This window comes from Electrophorus electricus, chromosome 11 (genome assembly GCF_041902795.1).
Source record: "Electrophorus electricus isolate QZ-2024a chromosome 11, ASM4190279v1, whole genome shotgun sequence".
Lineage (NCBI taxonomy): Eukaryota > Metazoa > Chordata > Actinopteri > Gymnotiformes > Gymnotidae > Electrophorus > Electrophorus electricus.
This window is the reverse complement of record NC_137507.1, coordinates 8642468-8665376: the sequence shown is the minus strand read 5'-3', so window position 1 is coordinate 8665376 and position 22909 is coordinate 8642468. Positions and strand designations below refer to the sequence as shown.

The 22909-nt window shown below is 43.8% G+C and overlaps 1 protein-coding gene across 3 annotated transcripts in view; it reads right to left on the bottom strand.

Moving 5' to 3' along the window:
• Positions 1-5866: 5866 nt before the first annotated feature.
• plxna4 (plexin A4) overlaps positions 5867-22909 on the bottom strand; it is a 226540-nt gene continuing 209497 nt past the window's right edge. For all 3 annotated transcript variants that reach the window (XM_035528507.2, XM_081724030.1, XM_035528508.2), the window contains 4 exons: positions 21049-21218; positions 12755-12967; positions 10096-10246; positions 5867-9434 (listed from right to left, as the gene is read on the bottom strand). In XM_035528507.2, coding sequence (XP_035384400.1) covers positions 9339-9434; positions 10096-10246; positions 12755-12967; positions 21049-21218 — 630 coding nt within the window. In that variant the 3' untranslated portion in view covers positions 5867-9338. The remainder of the gene's footprint in view (positions 9435-10095; positions 10247-12754; positions 12968-21048; positions 21219-22909) is intronic.

Here is a 22909-nt window from a genome sequence, read left to right as displayed (position 1 = left end):
TGACACGCAAGATCACCCAGAGTAGCATTTGAGAGAAAAAAAGCCAAATTTTACCTGAGCTTTATATTAATTCTCAAAAATTCAGATGAGTTGTCTTTGATCATTATTTCTAAACCAGTTTGGTTAGCTAACCTGTTTACCTCCCAGTAAATAGTCAGAAAAGGTAACTGGTTTTCTACAAATAATAAATTTTTTCAACATTTCGAGCCATTTGAAAATTAGATTCACATATATAATAGCAGTATACATGGTCATAAATATTATAATAATATAATAGTCAAAAAAGCAATCTGCAGTTGTAGGATAAAATTACTTGATGAAAACTCTCAGATGGTATGATGATGGTTTTACATATGACATCCTTGCCCCTCTCTCTGACCTGGAAACAGTTTGAAGGTCACAGAATCATGGTGAAGGCCTTGCAGTCACTTGCTTTGAAAAAAAAATAATAAATCCCAGACTGTGGGCATATTTTAGACCTTGTAAACACTATCTGCTCAAATTGCTTAATACAAAACCTTTGACAGGAACTACTGTGAATAACATCACCCTGTATTTCATTCTTTCCCTCCTGTTCCCATTGCAGTTTTCCTCCGAGCTGCAGTAGACTCGGGCCGGAGGACGTCCATCTGCCTTGGGCTGTTTCAGCCGAGCAGACTGGCCACCTCCACCTCCGCCACCTCCTTCCTACCTACACCACATGTGCTTCAGGCTTTTGAAAGCAAAGCAGTGGTTGCAATTGGTATGAGAGGAGCAGCACACAGCATGGATACTGTGTTCCCTCATTAGTGCGGAAGAGAATCCAAATAAAAGCTCTTATGCGTAGGTCCTACTGGCAGCTGCTTGGCAGATATTTTTTTACCATCTCAACTCCTGCCATGTCAACTTCAAAATGACCACGAGAGGTTGACATGGGGCAGATGTACTATTGTTGTATCACTGCAGGGTTTTCGCAAGCTTGTGTCGGCACATTTAACCTATAAAACACTTTTGATTGCAATTCCACTAATTAGATGGAACGTGGAACATTTTCTGCTCCTTTACAGAAATCCATATTGTACGAAGTCATTTTCTTGTAGCCTCAGGCTTCAAACCTGCCAGCAGAACAGCAGAGAGAGAGGGGGCCAGGTTTCTTAACACGGGGGGGGGGGCAAATTTTCAAATGGTTTCGCTGACCTCGTGAAGTTTTAGCAGTCAGGGCTCTTCCAGAACAAATCTGAAATGACATTTCAGTTTCCTAGGCTGCCACCGTACGAGCTGACCTGAGAAATGAGACTAATGTCAATTCAGCAGTTACATTTCTTAAGATAAATTTGGTGTTAATAAAACAATACGCTTCACTGTTTTTCTAGACTAAGGTGATGTTTCTGATAATAGTGGTCGTAATACTCCTTCAGAAGGGTTAGCGCTAACCCTAACCCTATTAATTACTCTCTCACACACAACAACAACAACAAGGAGACTGTGTTTTTATCTTTTTAACTCCAACATAATTTATATGGGAAATTATCATGCAAATAACTTTGATGACATTAAGTTCAAGTTTACTGTGTTAGTAATCTGTTACCAATCTTCATAGTGAAATGAGATATTGTTTTACATATAAAAATAGAACAAACATCATCCAAGCAATTAAGCAGCAGTTAAGATTTGATTTTATCAGTGTTCTGGGGTTGCATCCAGTGGAGCCTGCAGCCTATATCTGAACTTTGTTTTATCGCTGGGTACCAGTGTTCACACTCATTATTGTGAAATGTGTGTGAAATTGAGTTAGAGATCTTTGGCTGTGTGAAGAAAGCAGCAACTCTTATTTTTTATTTACAAGATCCTCTTGCAGGCTTCATATTTTTCATGCCTTTGAACAGTTCAAACATATAGATCATTTTCCTTCACAAAGAAGCCTTATGTTAGAGACTCCATTTTTCTCAGCTAAATGTGTTAAATTGCACAACATTTGCCAACTGTTTAGACTGAAGAGGATCTCTGAGAAATGTTTTAGCTGATTATTTTAATGCAGTATTTTCAGTAGTTGCAGCATTGTAAAAAACAAAAAACAAAAACAAAACATTGAGAAGCCCCATAGTATATATTCAGAGGACAGATGACAGCCGAACAGACTTATTTGTACATGTTGCATTTTAAACATTCCATAAAATATCACCATTCTGTGGCATGATATTTGCAACATATCCTGCGGGTCAGACATTTCTGTTGTTAAGAGTTCGGGACATTAGGACAAAGCTCTTCCCTGTTATGCGTAATTCATCCACCAGAGGGTGACAAATGCTGAGTGCTGCTTAATATGTAAATTATCATTATTAATTATTAAGATGTAAATTATTCTGTGCACGTCTATGTAGATTAGAACTCTAGTTATACGCAGTTAAACTAATGTTCACAGTAACCTAACTAACATCTTTCAAAACCGTAGTTCATAGTTTCAGAAAAAAAAAACACTATTTCACACTGATTCTAAAATTGTTTCTTCAAAAATGTTCTTATGCTTGATTATGCTTATAGCCTCACCCTGTTGACACTGTCAACCATGTAGAAATTTTACAGCTATGTTAGATGAATGAATATATATGAATCACAGTTCTTGTTTTTATATACCCACCCTTTCAGGGTACCATAAGTAACTGGACAAAGTAACATGCATTTTATCACGTTGATGCAAATCCTAAAACCAACAGAATTCAGTAGAAGCTTGGGTCACTGTGAGTGTGTGAAGCAGCCATTCCCAGGCATCTCTTTAGTGGGTGAAATGCTTGCTAGGCGTGGTCCAGGCTGGCTGTCTGGCGTAGTATGTCGAGAATGCGTTTAAGGCCCAAGTAATGTGAACAGTAGTATTAGTAGGATGGTTTGGGCTATTAAGCAGACCTAAGGAGAAGCCACCATTCCATGGAGGTCTGCAACGTGGCTGGATATTACCATCCATGACGGCTCTGCACCAAAATCCATCCTGCTAGCAGTCACGATGTTAAAAATAAAATAAAATAAATACTAACACCCCCAACTCTAAGCCCCCGAGCTGGCCCGCCTGGCTGCCATGCAGGCGTGCGCACAGATGAGGTGAAGTGGTCTGGAACACGAATGGCTCCCATTTGTCTGCCGACTCACCTCATTCCATCGTTCCAGCAGAGGGACGCTTCGTCCTGGAACTCGGAGACCTTTCCTTCCTCTGCTTTGTTGGAAGCTGTGAGCGGCCCTTTTCTTCTGCTGGCTCGCCAGCAATAAGTGTGCCAGACACATTGAGGTCATTCTGATCTCTCCATGGCACTCTGTGAACTGCTCGTACCTACTTCCTGGATGGTGTTCTTCATCATTCCTAATCATTTTCTCATTTTCCATCATCCTCCGCTGTGGTTGTTCTATGGTCTGCCAGGCTCTGTGCTACTGTTAGCCTCATCCTAGTATTATTGCTTATCAACAGTGTACCAGATCATGCTAAAACATCTAGATCCAGTTTCCTGAACTGTGGGTTAAACCTTGTCAAGGACTAGACTGATGTGCTAATGGTGAATCACCACTGGAAACTCCTTTTAGTCTAGACATAGGTCTAATCTGAGGCTGGGAATCTGACCCCTAATGCTTTGAATAGCCTGAGCCCCATAGACCCTCCAGCTGGGTCTGACTGCATGTTCCACCTACTCTCACGAAGAGACTAAAAGCCGTTCCTGGGTGCCATGTCGACTGTAGTGAAGAGTCCCTCACCACCGTCGTTGGTATTCCCACTAGACTATAGGGTTTTGTTGTTTACTGTGTGGACTCTGAACTACTAATTGGTTGTCACTAAATAATGCGAATACCTCCGCCAAATATTTCTCGGTCATTTTTCAGTGCTTATAAGCTAGTCACAGGCTTTCTAGCTGGTTAAATGTAAAAGCGAAATCAACATTATTCATATCGTATTATTTGTTTGCACTTTGGTGTGAGCCAGAGGAGCATGGCTTGGCCTTCTGAATCTTGTTTCCTCTCAAGGCTTCTTCCTCTCAGGGGGTTCTTTGCCACTGTCGCTTTCATCTGCTCATTTGGGGCCTGGAGCCGCATTCTCTGGATAGAGTTCTGTAAAGCTGCTTTGTGACACGTGTTATAAAAGCCTTATACAAATACATTTGAATTTGAATGCGATTTGAATTTGAATGTTGAATGTGATTTTGCGGTGACCTCCTTCATTGGTACTAACACCACCTCAGTCCTTCATTTGGGAGAGACATCAGTATCTGATCATTAGCTCTCCTGCATGGATTAATGATGTTGCAACCAAAGCCAGCTGGCCAGGAACCAGAGAAGCAGCCCTCTCTCCTACTGCTGTTCCTGGTCTGTTGGTTGCCTGAAAGTGGAGAAGCTGGTGCAGAAAGACCTGGAATTCCTATGTGGTTAATCGAATGTGAACTCTTGTTACATCTTTTTACATGCATGGTGTTTCTGTTTTAGTCTATATATACACTGGGTTTCTCTCTCTCTCTCTCTTCCTTGCTGTGCTACTGATTGGTTGCAGGTGCATAATCAGACGTCTGAGTGTAATTTGACAGGGGTGAGCCAATGTGTAATTGGACAGTGGCTGTTTTGTGTTTAATTGGACAGGGGTGGGTCTGTGTGTGTCATTGGACAGTGGTGGATCTGTGTGTCATTAGATGGTGGTGGGTATGTGTTTAATTGGACAGGGGTGGGTCTGAGTGTGTCATTGGATAGGGGTGGGTGTGTTTCTGTAATTGGACAGTGGTTGGTCTGTGTCTGTAATTGGACAGCGGTGGGTCTGTGTTTGTAATTGGACAGGGGTGGGTCTGTGTTTAATCAGCAGGGGTGAGTCTGTGTTTAATTGGATAGGGGTGGGTCTGCATTTAATTGGACAGGGCGGGATCTGTGTTTAATTGGACAGGGCTGAGTCAGTGTTTAATTGGACAGGGCTGAGTCAGTGTTTAATTGGACAGGAGTGGGTCTGTGTGTGTCATTGGACAGGGGTAAATCTGTATCATTGGACAGGGATGGGTCTGTGTTTGTAATTGGACAGGGGTGGGTCTGTGTTTAATTGGACAGGGCGGGATCTGCATTTAATTGGACAGGGCTGAGTCAGTGTTTAATTGGACAGGGCTGAGTCAGTGTTTAATTGGACAGGGGTGGGTCTGTGTTTAATTGGACAGGGGTGGGTCTGTGTGTGTCATTGGACAGGGGTAAATCTGTATCACTGGACAGGGATGGGTCTGTGTCTGTAATTGGACTGGGGTGGATCTGTGTATCATTGTAGAGGGGTCGGTCTGTGTTTAATTGGACAGGGGTGGATCATTGGGATGTATAAGTGACTGTGCTGAGCTAATGCTCCTCCACCCCAGAAGACTTCATCTGAAAACTGAAGAATTTCACCTGTCAAGTGAAACCCCATAGACAATATATTCTGTCTTATCCATTTCATCATGGAAAAACTAGATATTTATTGTCTGACAAATATTTGCACATTTGTAGAAATCTATAATAATATCAAATCACAACTAGACAGGAAGCCGGGATGTATTTTCGATCTGTGAATACTCCTGAAGTTTACAACTTCTGATAAACAAAATAAATAAATAAATCAGCAAAATGTAATCATTTTTGGCCGTCATTTCTGCTATCCTATGTTCGGTCTGGGGGTTGGAGCAGAGTTTTTATCGGCCATAACAGAGTGACTGCCATGTCACTCTGTTATGAGCTGACGACACTATTTCATACACCCCCCAAGATTGGAGGGGCTAAAGTCAGAATGAAAGAATCATTTCTTCACTATATGCACTTTCTCTTCTGTACAACTTTATCTTGTCTTACAAGCATTTATGAATTGTTGGGCACACCTACAGCGAAAAAAAGGACTCCTCACAGAAAGTGACTTTTTTTTCATAATAAAGTTTATTCTATATTACAAATAGTATTTTGTCCTTGACTGCAAAATAGGAATGCATTATATTTACATACACAGGTATACAATTATAACAAAGTTGGAGAAGCTCGCCCTTCCCCTGTCTCTCTCTCCCAGGATAATTCATCTCTCTCTTCAGATCTGGAAATAGGAAAAGTCTTTTCTAACGGGGCTCGGAAACTCCTGCTATAACACTGAGCTAGAAGGACATTTTTATAGATCTTACAAAAATGTTAAAGGTGGAAGCTTTACCAGGTCTTTTACGAACCGAGAGTCAAGATCCGTCGAACCACACAGGACATGGAAGATGGGCACAAAGAAGGGCACACAGGCAGAGTCGTGAAGAGAATGTGGGACAGTCACTTTCTTAACAAACACCTTCTAATACTAACAAAGACTTTTTTACTACCGATTTTTTTCAATCATATACTGTGATTGACAGTTGATTCTAAACATTAAGGTGTGCTGTAGAATCTCTTGAAGTCAGAACTCAGTCAATTACTGCATCATATAAACGAGGTTCACAATTTTCACAACATTTATGGTTTTTTAATGTTAAATTTGAAAAAAAGGGCTGGACTGTCTTAGGCCAATTTGTTAGAAATGGATGACGGTTCATTTTGAAGTCAGAATGCCAAAAATCTGGAACAGTCTGACAAGGCGGTGATTTAGCTCATGACACCACACGTGTTGCAGAGCAACATTCAGAGAGTGAAAACGGCCACACACGTGACGACATGACTGGGAAAAACATGAGCAGAAGGAGGAGACACCAAATGAAAACTCCGATCACACTACCTCTAGACAGTTTTAAGATGACATTTCAACATATTTACACTCATGTGATGCTTTCTTATAACCATAAACCACAGACGAACAAAAGCAGAAGCAAATTAAAAGGCAGTAGAACAGTCCTCATCACAAAATCAATGGATGAGATAAACAAACAAACAAAAACACCCCCCCCCCCCCCACCAACATCACACTTTTGAGATGCGTTTTGGAGACTAGCATCTCTGGATTTGCCGTTCATCATGACATAGTACTGCTATAGTAACAGGCATTGTGCAGCTGTCCAACATGAACATGAATGGCTTAGCGGTCAACTGTAGATTGACAACTCATCGAAAGATACTCTACCTGAGGGACTGCGACATTTGTGTGAAAGCTGGATGCTGATGTTACATCTATCTGTGACAGTCTAAAAGAAGAACTTTTTTTAATATTTAGAAATTCCTAGTAGTATTATATAAATAGCTTTGATTGCAAGGCAGTTCCGTTTCATAACATCCAAATAGGTCAACATGCAAGGGTATATACGATATTTGCTTAAGGTATCACTTTCATTTTATTAGCATTTAACACGTCCACAAAACATGAGAATGACCATTGAGCAGGTGAGCGGGATAAAGGTTCCACCTTAACAGAAACTGCAGCTTAGCTTAAGATGACAATCCATTTTCTGTCTCGTTCTCCCAAGCAAAAGAAAGAAAAGAACACATCCACATCATCATTTAGCAAGGCTTGTTTTTCTCAGTTTTCCTTTTTTTTTTTTGCTTTTCTCATTAATGAAGTTTAAATCGAAGTACATGCGTTTTAAAAACCCAATAAAGTACCCGAGGTGGACCACAGCTGGCCTCCACACATTCAAAATCACCACATGGAGCACTCCGTCAAGGCAAAAGAAAGGTCAAAGGTCAAAGGGCAGCAGGGTGGCTTGAGGGTCTCTGTCCCTCCGTCAGTGGTCACGTCCAACATTTCCGAGCGTCGGGCACGACTGTGACCGAGGCTCGGGGACTTTTTTCCGGGTGACAACCGCAGCCGTGACAAGTACGTGGGAAAAACGGGCAGATTTGGGAGACGGCCACCCCAGGACTGCGCAGAAGAGCAGGACCAGGTTCCGCTGCTCAAGGTCCCGCTCGTCTCGTCTGTGGGCCAAGGAAAACACTCCAGGTCGTGTGCCCTCAGTCTGGAGGAGGCGGAGCTGAGGTCACATGATCTGTGTTCCTCCAGGACGTTAAATAAAAAAGGGGGTCTTCTCATTTGTCAGTTTGAGTCTTCTGAGCGCGGAAGCAGGAGTGGTTTGGTTCTTTTCAATCGCCTCTGTGACTGCTAGTTCTTCTTGTTTTTTCTTTCTTTCTTTCTTTCGTTTTTTTAAATCAATCTCCTTTGGTTTTCTGCCGACCGATTTCATCTGTACCTTTCCAGCCGTCCAGAACGTCTGCTGTTATCTCTAACGGTATATTCTGTCTCTTCACCCCCCCCAGGGCTCTGAGGCAGCTGCAGATTGTGTGCTATTTATAAGTTAAGAGAATGATCCACAAAAACCCCCTCAGAGCTGGTCAGGCCTGCGAGGAGAAGTGAGTCTCTGCACGCTGTGTGTGTGATTGTGTGTGTGTGTGTGTCTGTGTCTGTGTGTGTGTGTGTGTGTGTGTGTGTGTGTGTGATTGTTGTGTGTGTCTGTGTGTGTGTCTGTGTGCGCGTGTGTGTGCGTGTGTGTGTGTGCGCGCATGCATGTGTGAGCGTGTTTTGCGTGCATGTGTGTGCTTACGAAGAATACATGATCAGAGAGGTTCACTTTCGTAATGTGCTAACGCCAGACCAGTGCGAGAGACCTCTCAGGAACAGGGAGAAGCTCTGCACATCTGGACAGTGGCAGAAAAGCTACGCTCAAAGTTTCACAGTCAGTTGGGCTCTCAGTAGAGAGAGGAATCACTCTACCCCCCGTTGTCACGGGAACCACAGCGGTTTAAACACACATCCCTTCTCTCCAGGCGATGGCAGATCACAGGCAATCCCCATGCGACGGCTGTTACGTGGACGGTAGGAAACTCTGTCCTGTAAACTCTTTTGGGTTTCAAGTTTTTTGACACGACCCATTTGGTCTGCATTTCTCCTACACATGCAGTACCAACAGCAAATTATCCGTGTTTTGGTACTACAATTAACTGGACACTACGGTAGTGTCATACACTACCCTAGGCATAAAAATCTGAACAAATTGACACCCAACATTGTGGTTTGAAACACTTTGCTTAACAGCTATAATCTGAAGGCAACATAAATGTAACAGTTATTTATTTATATTTTAAACTTTTTTTAAATTCACCAGGGGAAGCATAGAGGGCACCAGTGAGGCAGAGTACGCAGGCAACCACCCCTTTAGACAGCAGAATGAATGGTTGCCCTCCCTCTTCCCCTGTTGCATCATGGGTAAGTGTAGTCTGCAGCCCCAAGGCTGTTCTCTACTCTTCTAGGAAGCAGAGCTAATGCGCTGTGGACTCCTGAATGGTGCTTGGGAAGATGCAGGAAGTTGTGTGGGGTTTTTTTTTCTTCTTTTTTTTTTTTTTGCAAAACGAAAGAGGTGAGATTGATGGACGGGTATTCGCTCAGGCACGGCTCGGTTTCTGACGGGTGTCCCAGTGCGCTCTGGGAAACGCGGTCCTCAGCTCTCCAGGCTCATGAAGGCGACCACCTGTTCCAGCTTTAAAGCCAGTCTCTGTTTCCTGGCGCTGTCGTCTTGCTCCAGCGCACTCACAATCTGCCCGAGAGAGAGAGAGAGCGAGAGAGAAAGAGAGAGAGAGAGAGAGAGAGAGAGAGTGAGTTCAGGTTAAGCAGTCACATGACAACTTCCTCTCTGTTAGCACAGTGCAGGCTCCTAGGTGCTAGTGGCATGGCTAGTGTCACCTCTCATCAGGCTAATTATCTTTAAATAGCTATAAATAAATAGAATATTAAATAGAATATGGTTTGGATCTCAAAATCAAAACTATATACGACGTATTATGTGAGGATCGCCTGTGTCACCCCACAGCAAAAACCCCAGTGCTCGACTAAACCCTACAGGACCCCTTTAAATCCAGCCGGATGCAAAAATGCAAACTAATGAAAGTAGTTGATCTCGGGAGACTTTGTGGTGTGTTCAGTATAAGGCTTCCTGCAAACAGGCTGGAGTCAGGAGGAGCGAGACCAACTGATCGGGTTCCAAATGAGTGCGTCAGCATGCCAGTACCTACCTTTCAAACCATTTGAATTTGCCAGTCATGGACATTTGCCTTGTGGGCATATTACTGTGCAAAAGTGGATGCCTTAAACAATATTAATATTAATTATATAGTGCGAATAGTATTAGCACTAATAACATAGCGACCCGTGTCCATGGTGCAGAGGAGTGGAGGTGACATAGTGTGGGCTGCACTCACCTCCTCTGTGTACTTGCTCACGTAAGAATAGATTTCGCTGAGGGAGCTCATGGCGTTGAACTCGCTCATGTGCATGCGTGACTGCTCAGCCAGGTAGGCATTCATGTCCTGGTCACTGATGGCGGGCATCTTACTGATGTCTGAGTAGTACCTGTGAGAATGCAAGCACAGGCACACACACAGAGATTAAATGATTAGATCACTGCAGACACAGAGAGGTAACTCTTGGGTATTGAGGTTATTAATGAATTAAAGGTAAGATTCTTTGTTTGTGCTTTAGGGTCAGAGCAGACACACTCCCTCTGACTGACAGCTGTCATGACCCCAAGAGTCAAGCTTACATTCACTTTCACTGCCAGTGAGTGACAGGGACTGGTAATGAGCCGATGCCCTTCAAACGTGGTTTTAGAGGCATCAGCAAAACATACAGGATGCCAGGTCTACCCTAACACACACATACGAGCGCACACACACACACGCACACACACGAGCGCGCACACACACACACACACACACACACACACACACACACACGCACGAGCGCGCACACACACACACACACACACACACACACACACACACACGAGTGCACACGCACGCATGCACACACACACGCACACACACACGCACACACACACACGCACACACACACACACACACACGAGTGCACACGCACGCATGCACACACACACGCGCACACAGACACGCGCACACAGACACACACACACACACACACACACACACACACACACACAGCCTTCTGTCTGCAGGAGGCTCAAAGCAATCATTCACTGTCAGCAGCAGCTGCAGTGTCACTGTCAAGTCTTTAATTAAGGCAGGTCATTTACATATTTAATTCCTGCACTGAGCCAATGTATGGACACAACTTTTGTGTGTGTGTGTGTGCGCGTGTCCGTGTGTGTGTGTGTGCATGCGCCTAGGAATGCATGATATGTGTGACCACCTTTAGCATCAGGTGTGTGCAGCTGTGCGGCCATTAGCAGCCAAGTTCAGCATGAGACAGAGAGAGAGAGAGAGAGAGAGAAAGAGAGAGAAAGAGACTGAGAGACAGAGAGAGCGAAAGATGAGAGTGACAGACGAGGGGCAGATGAGAGAAAGAGGGAGAGACAAACGAGAGAAAGAGAGAGACAGCACAGGAGACTAGCGCTCCAGAGTCACACTGCACCACAGGCTAAAGATGAAACATGCCTCACGTTTCATCCTGCCGCAGACAGAGGGGCCATCAAACACCTCATGCTAGTGCATCTCACACGCCGTGCACGCTTCTCAAACACTTGCCCAGTGCAAATGCACCCTGGGCACTTGTGAAGACACAAGAACACCGAAGCGTGCTACGCATTCTCCACTCCGTCCTGGTTAAGGCTGGCTGCGGTCTACTTGTATCCTAATACACGCCGTTCCTGCCTTTGCAGAACGCAGGAACGCTGGGAACTAAGTTATGATTTTTTTATTTTACCAAAGCTGAGATTCCAAGCAGCAAGCATACACATGATCCGAAACACATGACACGCTAACTGCAACATGCCCTCTCAACTTACCAAAACCATCTGCCATAGTCGCCGCCCGTCAGAACGCTGGTATGTTCTTGTCTGGCCCTCTCTAAGGATATCAAATTCTCAGCCTAAACATGCTTGTGCAGAGTAACAGTGAGCTGTTTGTTTCTATCGTCCATATTGGTCGAAGCAGCGCTCGTTTGATTCGTGCTGCAGGCGAGAGCAGTTTGGGTGGTGTGAAAGAGACAACCTCTTTACAGCGGGTAATCCAGAGAGTCATTAATCTGCCGCTAGCAGAATTACAGCTACAAGCCTTCCTATAAAATATCTCTGAAGAATGGTATTGATTTCAGTTAAAAACACTTTAAAAAATTAATGTTTGCATATTTATTCCCAGTTGCTATCCTGTGGGGGGCCTCGTACGTCGTGGCTACAAATATAAATAAATAAAGACATGCATAAATAATTTAAAAAGCACTTTAACAGCCCCCGTTTGACGCTTCCTTTGGGAAGCACAGAAACCATGAGAGGAGCCAGCGTGTGATGAGATCATGCACACCACTCGGATATGGCCCTCCCTCCAGTTTCAGATACTGAAACTCCTCCCCCCACATGCCACCCCCACCGGAAACCCCCACCCCTGACTTGCACCCACCCACAGCTTTTATTAAACACTGCCCTCACCAAACAAACACACCAGACGTCTCATTCGAGCAGATTGCCGCGCAGCGCGGCATTCTCGGCTGGGGTCTAGCTCTGCCGCGCTGGCGTGCGCCGGGTCTGTTCAGGCCAACGCCACACCATCCATTTTCACAGTTTTTCATTTGGCTTGGAAATTCACCAATCATTTATCTCAGAATTTTGTCCCTCCCTGCAACTGCCTTGCATGTCAGCCACACTCCCTCATTCCGCTTTAGTAGACGCTGCAGTTCTCTGTCTCGGACGCTTTCATTTCTGGGCAAGCTCATGCTGTGATACGAAGTCATTTACGGTAATTAAAGCACTTAAATTAGGAGAATTCGGTGACTGTACTAGTGCTATTAGCATGATGAGGGATGACATTATTACTCCTGTGAAGGAAACAACCAGTCTTACACACACACACACACACACACACACACACACACACACACACTCTCTCTCACCTCTCCACCCAGCTCTTGTAGCTGGGAATGTCCTTGGCATAGAGCAGCTTGTTAGAGGGCGAGTCTTTGCCCAGGCGGTGCTCGGACGTGGAGCAAGAGTCCATGAAGGTCTGGGCCACCACGGAGAGACACGCGTCCGTGATGCTGCTCTTATGGATGTCGAACACAAACTGGGGGTTCTTGATCACGTTCACCCAGAATCGCAGAGGTAGGCTGTAAATAAAGAATCACTTTGAGAAGTTGTTTTACAGAGACTCCACAAAACTGTTAGTACGCCACTTTATTACCAACAATTAAGAAGTTAAGATCAACTAACTAATAGAAGTTATGTTTAGTAGTTCAAAACAAACATGCATCTGTACTTGAAATAGCCTGGATACCAAAAATCACTACCCAAGTCCAAGCCCCAAGTGAGCAAGCCAAGGGCGACAGTGGCAAGAAAAACCCCCTTAATAGCATGAGGAAGAAACCTTGAGAGGAACCAAGACTTCCTCTGGCAAACCAGCAACAATAACCAATATGGGATATCCAATATGGTATAACCAATATGGGATAGAAAATATGGGATAATCAATATGGGATAACCAATATGGGATAGTAAATATGGGATAGTCAGTATGGGATAGTCAATATGGGATAACAAATATAGGATAACCAATATGGGATAGTCAATATGGGATATATAGGTGTCACTACATACACTTTAGGCTAGACTTCAGAGATGCTGTGATTTATACGTCTCATACATGCAGGCTTTCCTGGAAATGAGCACTGAATTAAATCTGCTGGAAATCTGTTATTTTACTGGAATGACTAATCAGCATAGATGTCAGTATCTGACATTACACTCCTGACATTAAGTTTTTATGAATGCTTTCTGGATTTCTGAAGAGAGTTACTTATGAAATTAACTTTACCAAGACTTAGAAGTAGAGGGAACACAGACAAAGGCTCATGCAGAACACATCATGTGATATATATATATGTATGTATGCATATATGCGTGTGTGTGTGTATATATCAGTTTGTTTTTACATTTATTAATAGGAGAATTTTAATTCTTGAACACTTGAAACTTGAGACTTGAAAGCAATAAGATTCATTGACTCTGTTGCTGGATGTACCATCAGGACACGGCTAGCTGACTGTCATGTGACTCTCTTGCCATGTGTAAACCAAAAACCTTCTTAGACACCTCTGGCTAAAGATGTCTCTATTATTATAATTATAACCCTTTCAAAGTGTGTTGCTTGTTTACGTAGAGAACAGTGTCAGGTGGACTGTGCTGCTGTGAGGAACAAGTCTCCTAGCAAAGTATTCAGCTATCAGTAGTCAGTAGTTCAGTAGTCAGTAGTCAGCTGTTTAAGCAAGAAAAGCTTCTCCTAGCAAGAGCATGACAGTGTGGTAGCGTGTGCGGCAGTGACTAGTCAGACTGTTTATATGGCCCCAATAAGATCAAGACCTGAAGTTCTACTCACACCAAACCCTCAACATCTTTTATCATTGATAAAAGTCGAAATATCAGTTAACAAGCATCACCGATATCTTATCATGTTCAGGGAGTCACAAAGACCACATTCAGTGGTCATTTAATCAGACTGGGCCCATCGAAAGGTGGAGTTTAGCCATAAGCAAGCAGCCGTTTATAAGTCTGCATCGAACGCTTCTGCCACAGGATCAAGGCAAATTCAGTTTCTTGCAAGCCTAAAATGAGAAAGTCCAAGCTACTCGGCAATAAATCAGCCTCTCGAGTTCTTGCAGGTAGGCAATTTGTTTGGATTCAGGCCATTCATTCTGTTCATCTACCAATCCCCGCGGGCACACAGATTAAGTTAGAAATCTCTACTGTTTTTCCACACAGATTGCCATGAGATTTGTGAGGCTCTGCTCCTGCTGTCCAACTATTGCTGGCCAGGAAAACACTACCATCATACGTATTTAGCAGTACTACCATCATAAGTATTTAGTAGTACTACCATCATAAGTATTTAGCAATACTACTATCATAAGTATTTAGCAGTACTACCATCATAAGTATTTAGCAATACTACCATCATAAGTATTTAGCAATGCTACCATCATAAGTATTTAGCAGTACTACCATCATAAGTATTTAGCAGTACTACCATCATAAGTATTTAGCAATACTACCATCATAAGTATTTAGCAGTGACAGTTTTACTTACTTATGTTTTATTTCTTTTCCCCCGAGCATGTACACTGCTGTTGTGAATTCTGACTGATGTAACTATCATTTATTTTTATGACTTTAGTGTTATCCACTAAACAACTCTCTATATATTTGTATGTACTTCTATAATTCTGTCAGCTTCATTGTTATGAATAATATGATGTAGTCTGTTATAATAGATGTCATTATCATGGATGTCTGTTATTTTGTTCTGACTGGACTTGATGGCTTTGCTTATTTTGTTTTAATATCTGCTGAAAAATAGTTTTATATTAACAAAGCAGCTTTATGTAATTGTGTAACAGCAAGAAAGTATACAGTGTCTCAGTGGTATGTTTCTTTCTACAGGCCCAAAGCAATAGTGTAAACAGACCTTTTTATATGTTGCTAGGCAACCAACCAACTAACCAACCAACCAATCAAACCAACCAACCAGCCAACCAACAAAACCATATCAAATCAAAACACACAACAAGACTTTATTGAGAATAACATTTAAAGTGCATAGCTTATCTACTGCCATGCACAGTCGAGTCCGATATCCATCAGATCATGAGTCAGATCACCGTTGGGTGAGTGTGTTTTTGGTGGTGGACTAGCAGCCCTGCTGTGTCTGATGGGAAGTTCACTTCAACACCCACGACCATGACCCCAAGTATTAATGCTGTGTTGAGAAACGGGACAGCAGGGGTCCTGTGGTCAGAAACGGACCGGTGATGACTAGGTCAAAGGGGCTGGAAATCTGTGTATGTTAGCAAAGGGGCTACACTTTGTATTATTTGCTCTGAAGTAAATTTTCTAGATAATTAAACAATTTTAATCTTTTTTATAATGGCGGTAAAGGAAATAGTTGTAATTGCACTCATAAAATGCATCTGTAAGATAAATGCAGCTAATAATAAAGGAAATGGAGAGAGAGAGAGAGAGAGAGAGCGAGAGAGAGAGAGAGCGAGTGAGAGGGAGAGAGAGAGTGACAGAGAGAGAGAGAGACAGAGAGAGAGAGAGACAGAGAGAGAGAGAGAGAGAGACAGAGAGAGAGAGAGAGAGACACAGAGAGAGAGAGCGAGAGAGAGAGAGAGAGAGAGAGAGCGCGCTATTTTACAGTCAGTAAGTACAGGTACTGGCAGGTGTTTCTAATGTGTGTGGGAGCTTAGAACTATGAACTATAGGAACTATGATCACCACTGTAAATATTGAAAACTGAAGATCCTGTACCAATGTGTTCTCATTCACCATAAAACCATCTTGTTTTTAACTATACATACATAAACAACAAATCAACATCAGGCCTTAAAAAATAAGTAGATTATATCTTTCATATAAACACGGTATGTGTGTGTGCTCTACTGACGTGACTCATATTGGCTTGTTTGTGTCTGCCTGCACTTTTGTGCCTTTCTTAAACAATACAAATATACACACATGCTTTAATCCCTTGACTGTTTGGACTAAAGTGAATGAAAATGTTCCAGGTAGGTGTGTGTGTGCTCGTGTGTGCACATGCGTGTGTGAGCAAGTGTGCGCGCACGCGTGTGTGTGTGAGCGCGCGTGTGTGTGTGTGAGCGTGTGTGTGAGCGCGTGTGTGTGAGCGTGTGTGTGTGTGAGCGTGTGTGTGTGTGCGTGTGTGTGCCTGTGTGTGTGTGAGCGCGTGTGTGTATGAGCGTGTGTGTGTGCGCGCATGTGTGTGTGTGTGTGTGTGTGAGAGTGTGTGTGTGTGTGTGGTGTTGCATTCTCACTGTTTGCAGTGTGCTCATTAATTTTCTAGTCAGATCTGTTTTTATCATAGACAGAAAGAGAACAAACAAAAAAAGGAAAAAAAGAAAGGCAGAAAAACGAGGGATAAAAGGAAGGAAGAACAGCTTAGAGGTGGTCACTGAGAGAGGGAGAGATAAAAGAGAATGAGAAGGGAGAGGGACAGAGGAGGAGAGAGAGAAAGCAAGAGGAGAAAGGGCAGGGAAAGGAGTCATCAAAACTAAAGCATTTAGGAAGGAAAAGGAACACGCTAACCTAACACTAACCTAACACTACCCTAAAACTAACCTAACACTAACCTCACCTAGTGCTAACCTAACACTACCCTAACACTAACCTCACCTAGTGCTAACCTAACACTACCCTAACACTAACCTCACCTAGCGCTAACCTAACACTACCCTAACACTAACACTACCCTAACACTAACCTCACCTAGTGCTAACCTAACACTACCCTAACACTAACCTCACCTAGCGCTAACCTAACACTACCCTAACACTAACCTCACCTAGCGCTAACCTAACACTACCCTAACACTAACCTAACACTAACCTCACTTAGCGCTAACCTAACACTACACTAACACTAACACTACCCTAACACTAACCTCACCTAGCGCTAACCTAACACTACCCTAACACTAACCTCACCTAGCACTAACCTAACACTAACCTAACACTACCCTCACCTAGCGCTAACCTAACACTACCCTAACACTAACCTCACCTAGTGCTAACCTAACACTACCCTAACACTAACCTCACCTAGCGCTAACCTAACACTACCCTAACACTAACCTCACCTAGCGCTAACCTAACACTACCCTAACACTAACCTCACCTAGCGCTAACCTAACACTACCCTAACACTAACACTAACCTAACACTAACCTCACTTAGCGCTAACCTAACACTACACTAACACTACCCTAACACTAACCTCACCTAGCACTAACCTAACACTAACCTAACACTACCCTAACACTACCCTCACCTAGCGCTAACCTAACACTACCACTAACCTAACACTAACCTCACCTAACGCTAACCTAACACTACCCTAACACTAACACTAACCTAACACTAACCTCACCTAGCGCTAACCTAACACTAACACTACCCTAACACTAACCTCACCTAGCGCTAACCCAACACTACCCTAACACTAACACTAACCTACCCTAACACTACCCTAACACTAACCTCACCTAGCGCTAACCTAACACTACCCTAACACTAACCTAACACTAACCTCACTTAGCGCTAACCTAACACTACACTAACACTACCCTAACACTAACCTCACCTAGCACTAACCTAACACTAACCTAACACTACCCTAACACTACCCTCACCTAGCGCTAACCTAACACTACCCTAACACTAACACTAACCTAACACTAACCTCACCTAACGCTAACCTAACACTACCCTAACACTAACACTAACCTAACACTAACCTCACCTAGCGCTAACCTAACACTACCCTAACACTAACACTACCCTAACACTAACCTCACCTAGCGCTAACCCAACACTACCCTAACACTAACACTAACCTACCCTAACACTAACCTAACACTAACCTCACCTAGCACTAACCTACCCTAACACTAACCCAACACTAACCCCACCTAGCGTTAACCTAACACTAACACTACCCTAACACTAACACTAACCTACCCTAACACTAACCTCACCTAGCACTAACCTAACACTACCCTAACATAACACTAACCTACCCTAACACTAACCTAACACTAACCTCACCTAGCGCTAACCTAACACTACCCTAACACTAACACTACCCTAACACTAACCTACCCTAACACTAACCTCACCTAGCGCTAACCTAACACAACCCCAACACTAACACTAACCTACCCTAACACTACCCTAACACTAACCTACCCTAACACTAACCTCACCTAGTGCTAACCTAACCTAGCACTACCCTAACACTAACCTAACACTAACCTCACCTAGCGCTAACCTAACACTACCCTAACACTAACCTCACCTAGCACTAACCTAACACTACCCTAACATAACACTAACCTACCCTAACACTAACCTAACACTAACCTCACCTAGCGCTAACCTAACACTACCCTAACACTAACACTAACCTACCCTAACACTAACCTCACCTAGCGCTAACCTAACACAACCCTAACACTAACCTACCCTAACACTACCCTAACACTAACCTACCCTAACACTAACCTCACCTAGCGCTAACCTAACCTAGCACTACCCTAACACTAACCTAACACTAACCTCACCTAGCGCTAACCTAACACTACCCTAACACTAACCTTACCCTAACACTACCCTCACCTAGCACTAACCCAACACTAACCTAACACTAACCCAACCTAGCACTACCCTAACACTAACCTAACCTAGGACTACCCTAACACTACCCTAACACTAACCCAACACTAACCTAACACTACCCTAGCACTAACCTAACACTACCCTAGCACTAACCTAACCGAGCACTACCCTAGTACTACGCTAACAGTAACCTAGCACTAACCTAACCTAGCACTAAACTAGCACTACCCTAGTACTACCCTAACAGTAACCTAGAACTAACCTAACCTAGCCCTAACCTAGTACTACCCTAACATTAACCTAACACTAGCCTAACAGTAACATAGCAAAAACCCAACACTAACCTATCACTAACCTAACAATAACCAAGCACTAACCTAACAGTAACGAACAGTAACCAAGCACTAACCTAACACTAACCTAACAGGGACTTCAACCTTGTGAAACCATGGGTCCTCATACATTGACATTGTGAGGTTAATTGTTATACATTAATAAGCCATTTTTATTTGTACATAAAGTACTTCCTGTTCAAATGCACTGATGGGTTTCCATAGTTATCATGCACTAGTAGTTAAAAACAGCAAGCTGACAAAATGCAAAAAACAAAAGTCTGGACCATCTCAGGAGGATGTAATCAAAAAGATATTAAGCATAACAATAGTGCTCTACACTACTGGATATCAGTCATATCTATCATAGCTCTCCTACACACATCACCTCGAGGGAGCAGAAAACCAAATTAATAAGACTTCTGTTTTATCCTTCATAAATATTTTTAATCTTGGGTTCTTTGTAATGGCTCTATAGGAAACAGGAATTGTTCACTGAAATACAGCTAAAGACTACACAGTACTGTGCTAGAGGTTCAGAGAATGAACAGATGCCGGCTGCTTGCTTGGACACTACAAACAAAAGTAGAAAGAAAAAAAACCCGACAGAATCTGGAGGAGGATTCTAGAACCGACAGAAGCCAGAGAACACCGTGGAGGATTCTAGAACTGACAGAAGCTGGAGAAAACGGAGGAGGATTCTAGAACCCCAACTGTGTCGAACCTGATGGACAGCTGAAACTTTGTGTGCTGTGAGTCAATGCTTATAGCTCTTAAACACAAAAAACAAAAACATACCCATTATTAATAACAGATAAAAGTGCAGCTTAAGGCAAACGAAAAGACGGTATCTGCCCCTGACTTGTCATCCTCTGGCAGTCATGTGAACGCTCTCAGGCTGAATGGCTCCTTTAATGGAGTGGAAGACAGCAGCGTCTCTCACGCTGAAGTTGTTGTTGTTTTTATTTCGTGCACTACATCTGAGAGCCATCAGCTAACTCCACCCCCCCCCCCCCCCCCCAAAAAAAAAGTTGGCTGAAGCCATAGGCTGGCACGTGCGCGATGCGGGCAGGATGAAACATGCCTGTTTAACGCTTTTCTTTGACATGAATGTCTGTTCTGTGCAACCCTCTCTTCTCTGTAGAATCACTTAAGAAGCTCACAGCATGCCTAAGAAGATTCTAGAAGGGGAAGCAGGGAAAAATGAGTCCCATAAAGCTGACTAAATAGACTCGCTCTTCCTCCAGTGCACACATCGATTTTAAACCTACTACAGCCCCCATAGTTCTTTGAGGCAGCACTGAGTGATGCATGATGGGGCACTGACATGGGGCAAAGGTTAATGAAGAATTACTACTCTTATATTGAGCTTTCTTTTTCATCCTTCCATCCATTCCACTTTCTCTGTCTGTCTGTCTGTCTCCATTTCCTCCTCTCACACCTCCCCACTAACAGACAGGACTCTAAATTGATAGGGTGAAATTAATTTGAAGCCAGGTGTTATTGACTTGTCTTGCACTCGTCACCATGGAGACATCAGCTTCTGCACCAGATGTCACGTGATGTCAAGAGAGCTGTGATTCCTATGATGTCACGTACCTCTCACACGGCGGCTAACGCGACGAGGCATGTGAGCGTTTGCGCGTGACGTGTGTGCGAGCGCACGGTGCCTCTCACCAGTTGCTTTTCCACGTGTGTCGCACGTGCGGGTCGTGGATGCCGTGCTTGTCTGCTTGCTCGTCCAGGAAGTCGAACATGTACTTGATGGCGAGAGGGAGAGCACTTCCTCTGTGCGCCGTGCTGAAGATGGTCTCAAACAGGTCGTCTACAAACTTCTGCAGCGTGCCCTGCAAAAGAGGAGAGGAGACAGAGCGTGAGACGAACCCACTTCTGATTAACTCGCTGATTCCTTCACCACTCCCTTCGACTTCGCCCACAGTTGTCCACCATGTCAGGCCAAAGCAGCATGGTTTCACTTAAAGTACCTGCTTTAACTTCAGTACAGATGTGAGAGAATACATCCCAAATGTGCATGTGCGTCAGCTGCTCGTGTAGACGTGTCGGCCCAGGGACCCCAAACCATCACCTCTGATGGGGAAAAGATTATTTAGCGCTTCACTTTTGATAGCATCTGGGACCTAATGGGACATTTGCATAAGATGATTCCTGCAGCTTCAGACAAGCTCGCACTGCGTCAGTGATCTGGTCTGGTTTAATGCTGTCAACTTTAAGATGAATCTGATCTGCTTAGATGAACTGACAGGACATGACAGAGACAGAGAGAGAGAGAGAGATAGAGAGAGAGAGAGAGAGAGAGAGAGAGAGAGAGAGAAAAAAAAGAGTGAAGGAGAAAATCAGAAAGCGTAAGTGTAGCTGCAGGAGCCAGCAGCCTCGGCACTAGAGCAGGTGCGCACAAGTGCAGGAAATAAAATCTAGTTTTGTTTGAGCGGCAGCCGGGAGTAAGCAAAGAGAGAGAGAGAGAGAGAGAGAGGAGGAAAACATCAGCTGACAATCACAGCAGTAATTCTGCAGCGTCCCACATTCCTGACAGCTTATCTTTACCCTATGAAGAAGAAAATACATATTTTCTGCTTGGACCCCATGTCACCGCGGCGACAGCGGCAGGAGGCTTGGAGGCGAGGATGCCAGCAAGTATTCTGACAGGCGTCGTCCTGCGTGATAGCTGACATTGTCATTACCCACCTGGGGGAACCAAAGTGGCCATTTACGGGCATTTTAGTGATGCTAAAAAAAAACCCAAAAAACCCTGTCAGACTGGAGCAAGCAAGAAGCAACATTATTTGATTGGTCATTGAGACAAGGGTGTTTGGGGATAAAATTAGGATGTTACACTGCATAAAAAAGTAAAAAAAAAAAAAAAGACAAGACAGCCCGCTACAGATTAGGGATTAACGAGTAGGGATTGAGGATTAAACAGGTAGTGACTAAAAAGGACAGAGAAAGAAATAGCAGCCTCTTTATTCTGTAGTTCTTCTAATAGACAGACTCTGATAGAGTCAATATAAGACAAGCAAGCAGGCCTGGAAAGTAATTTACTGGGAGGCTGAGAGGGAAACAGTCAATTACACCTCTGTCATACCAATCAGTTTTACTGAGAGCTGCTCCCAGAACAGTTATTAAACAAAAGCCATCCGTCTAAAGCAGCCCACGGCTCACGCGCAGGGCAGGGAGTGGGGAGCTCTGGTCAGTTTGTGCGGCATCACATGAGCTCGTGTTACTGGCATCAGAGCACACACTGCGCAGTATAATGGTAGACAGAGCCATCCACATGTGTGAGAACACACACACACACATACGCAGGCATGCACGCAAGCACACACTCACTCACACAAACACACGCACGCACACACAGGCACACACTCACACAAACACACGCGCGCACACACAGGCACACACTCACACAAACACACGCACGCACACACAGGCACACACTCACACAAACACACGCGCGCACACACAGGCACACACTCACACAAACACACGCACGCACACACAGGCACACACTCACACAAACACA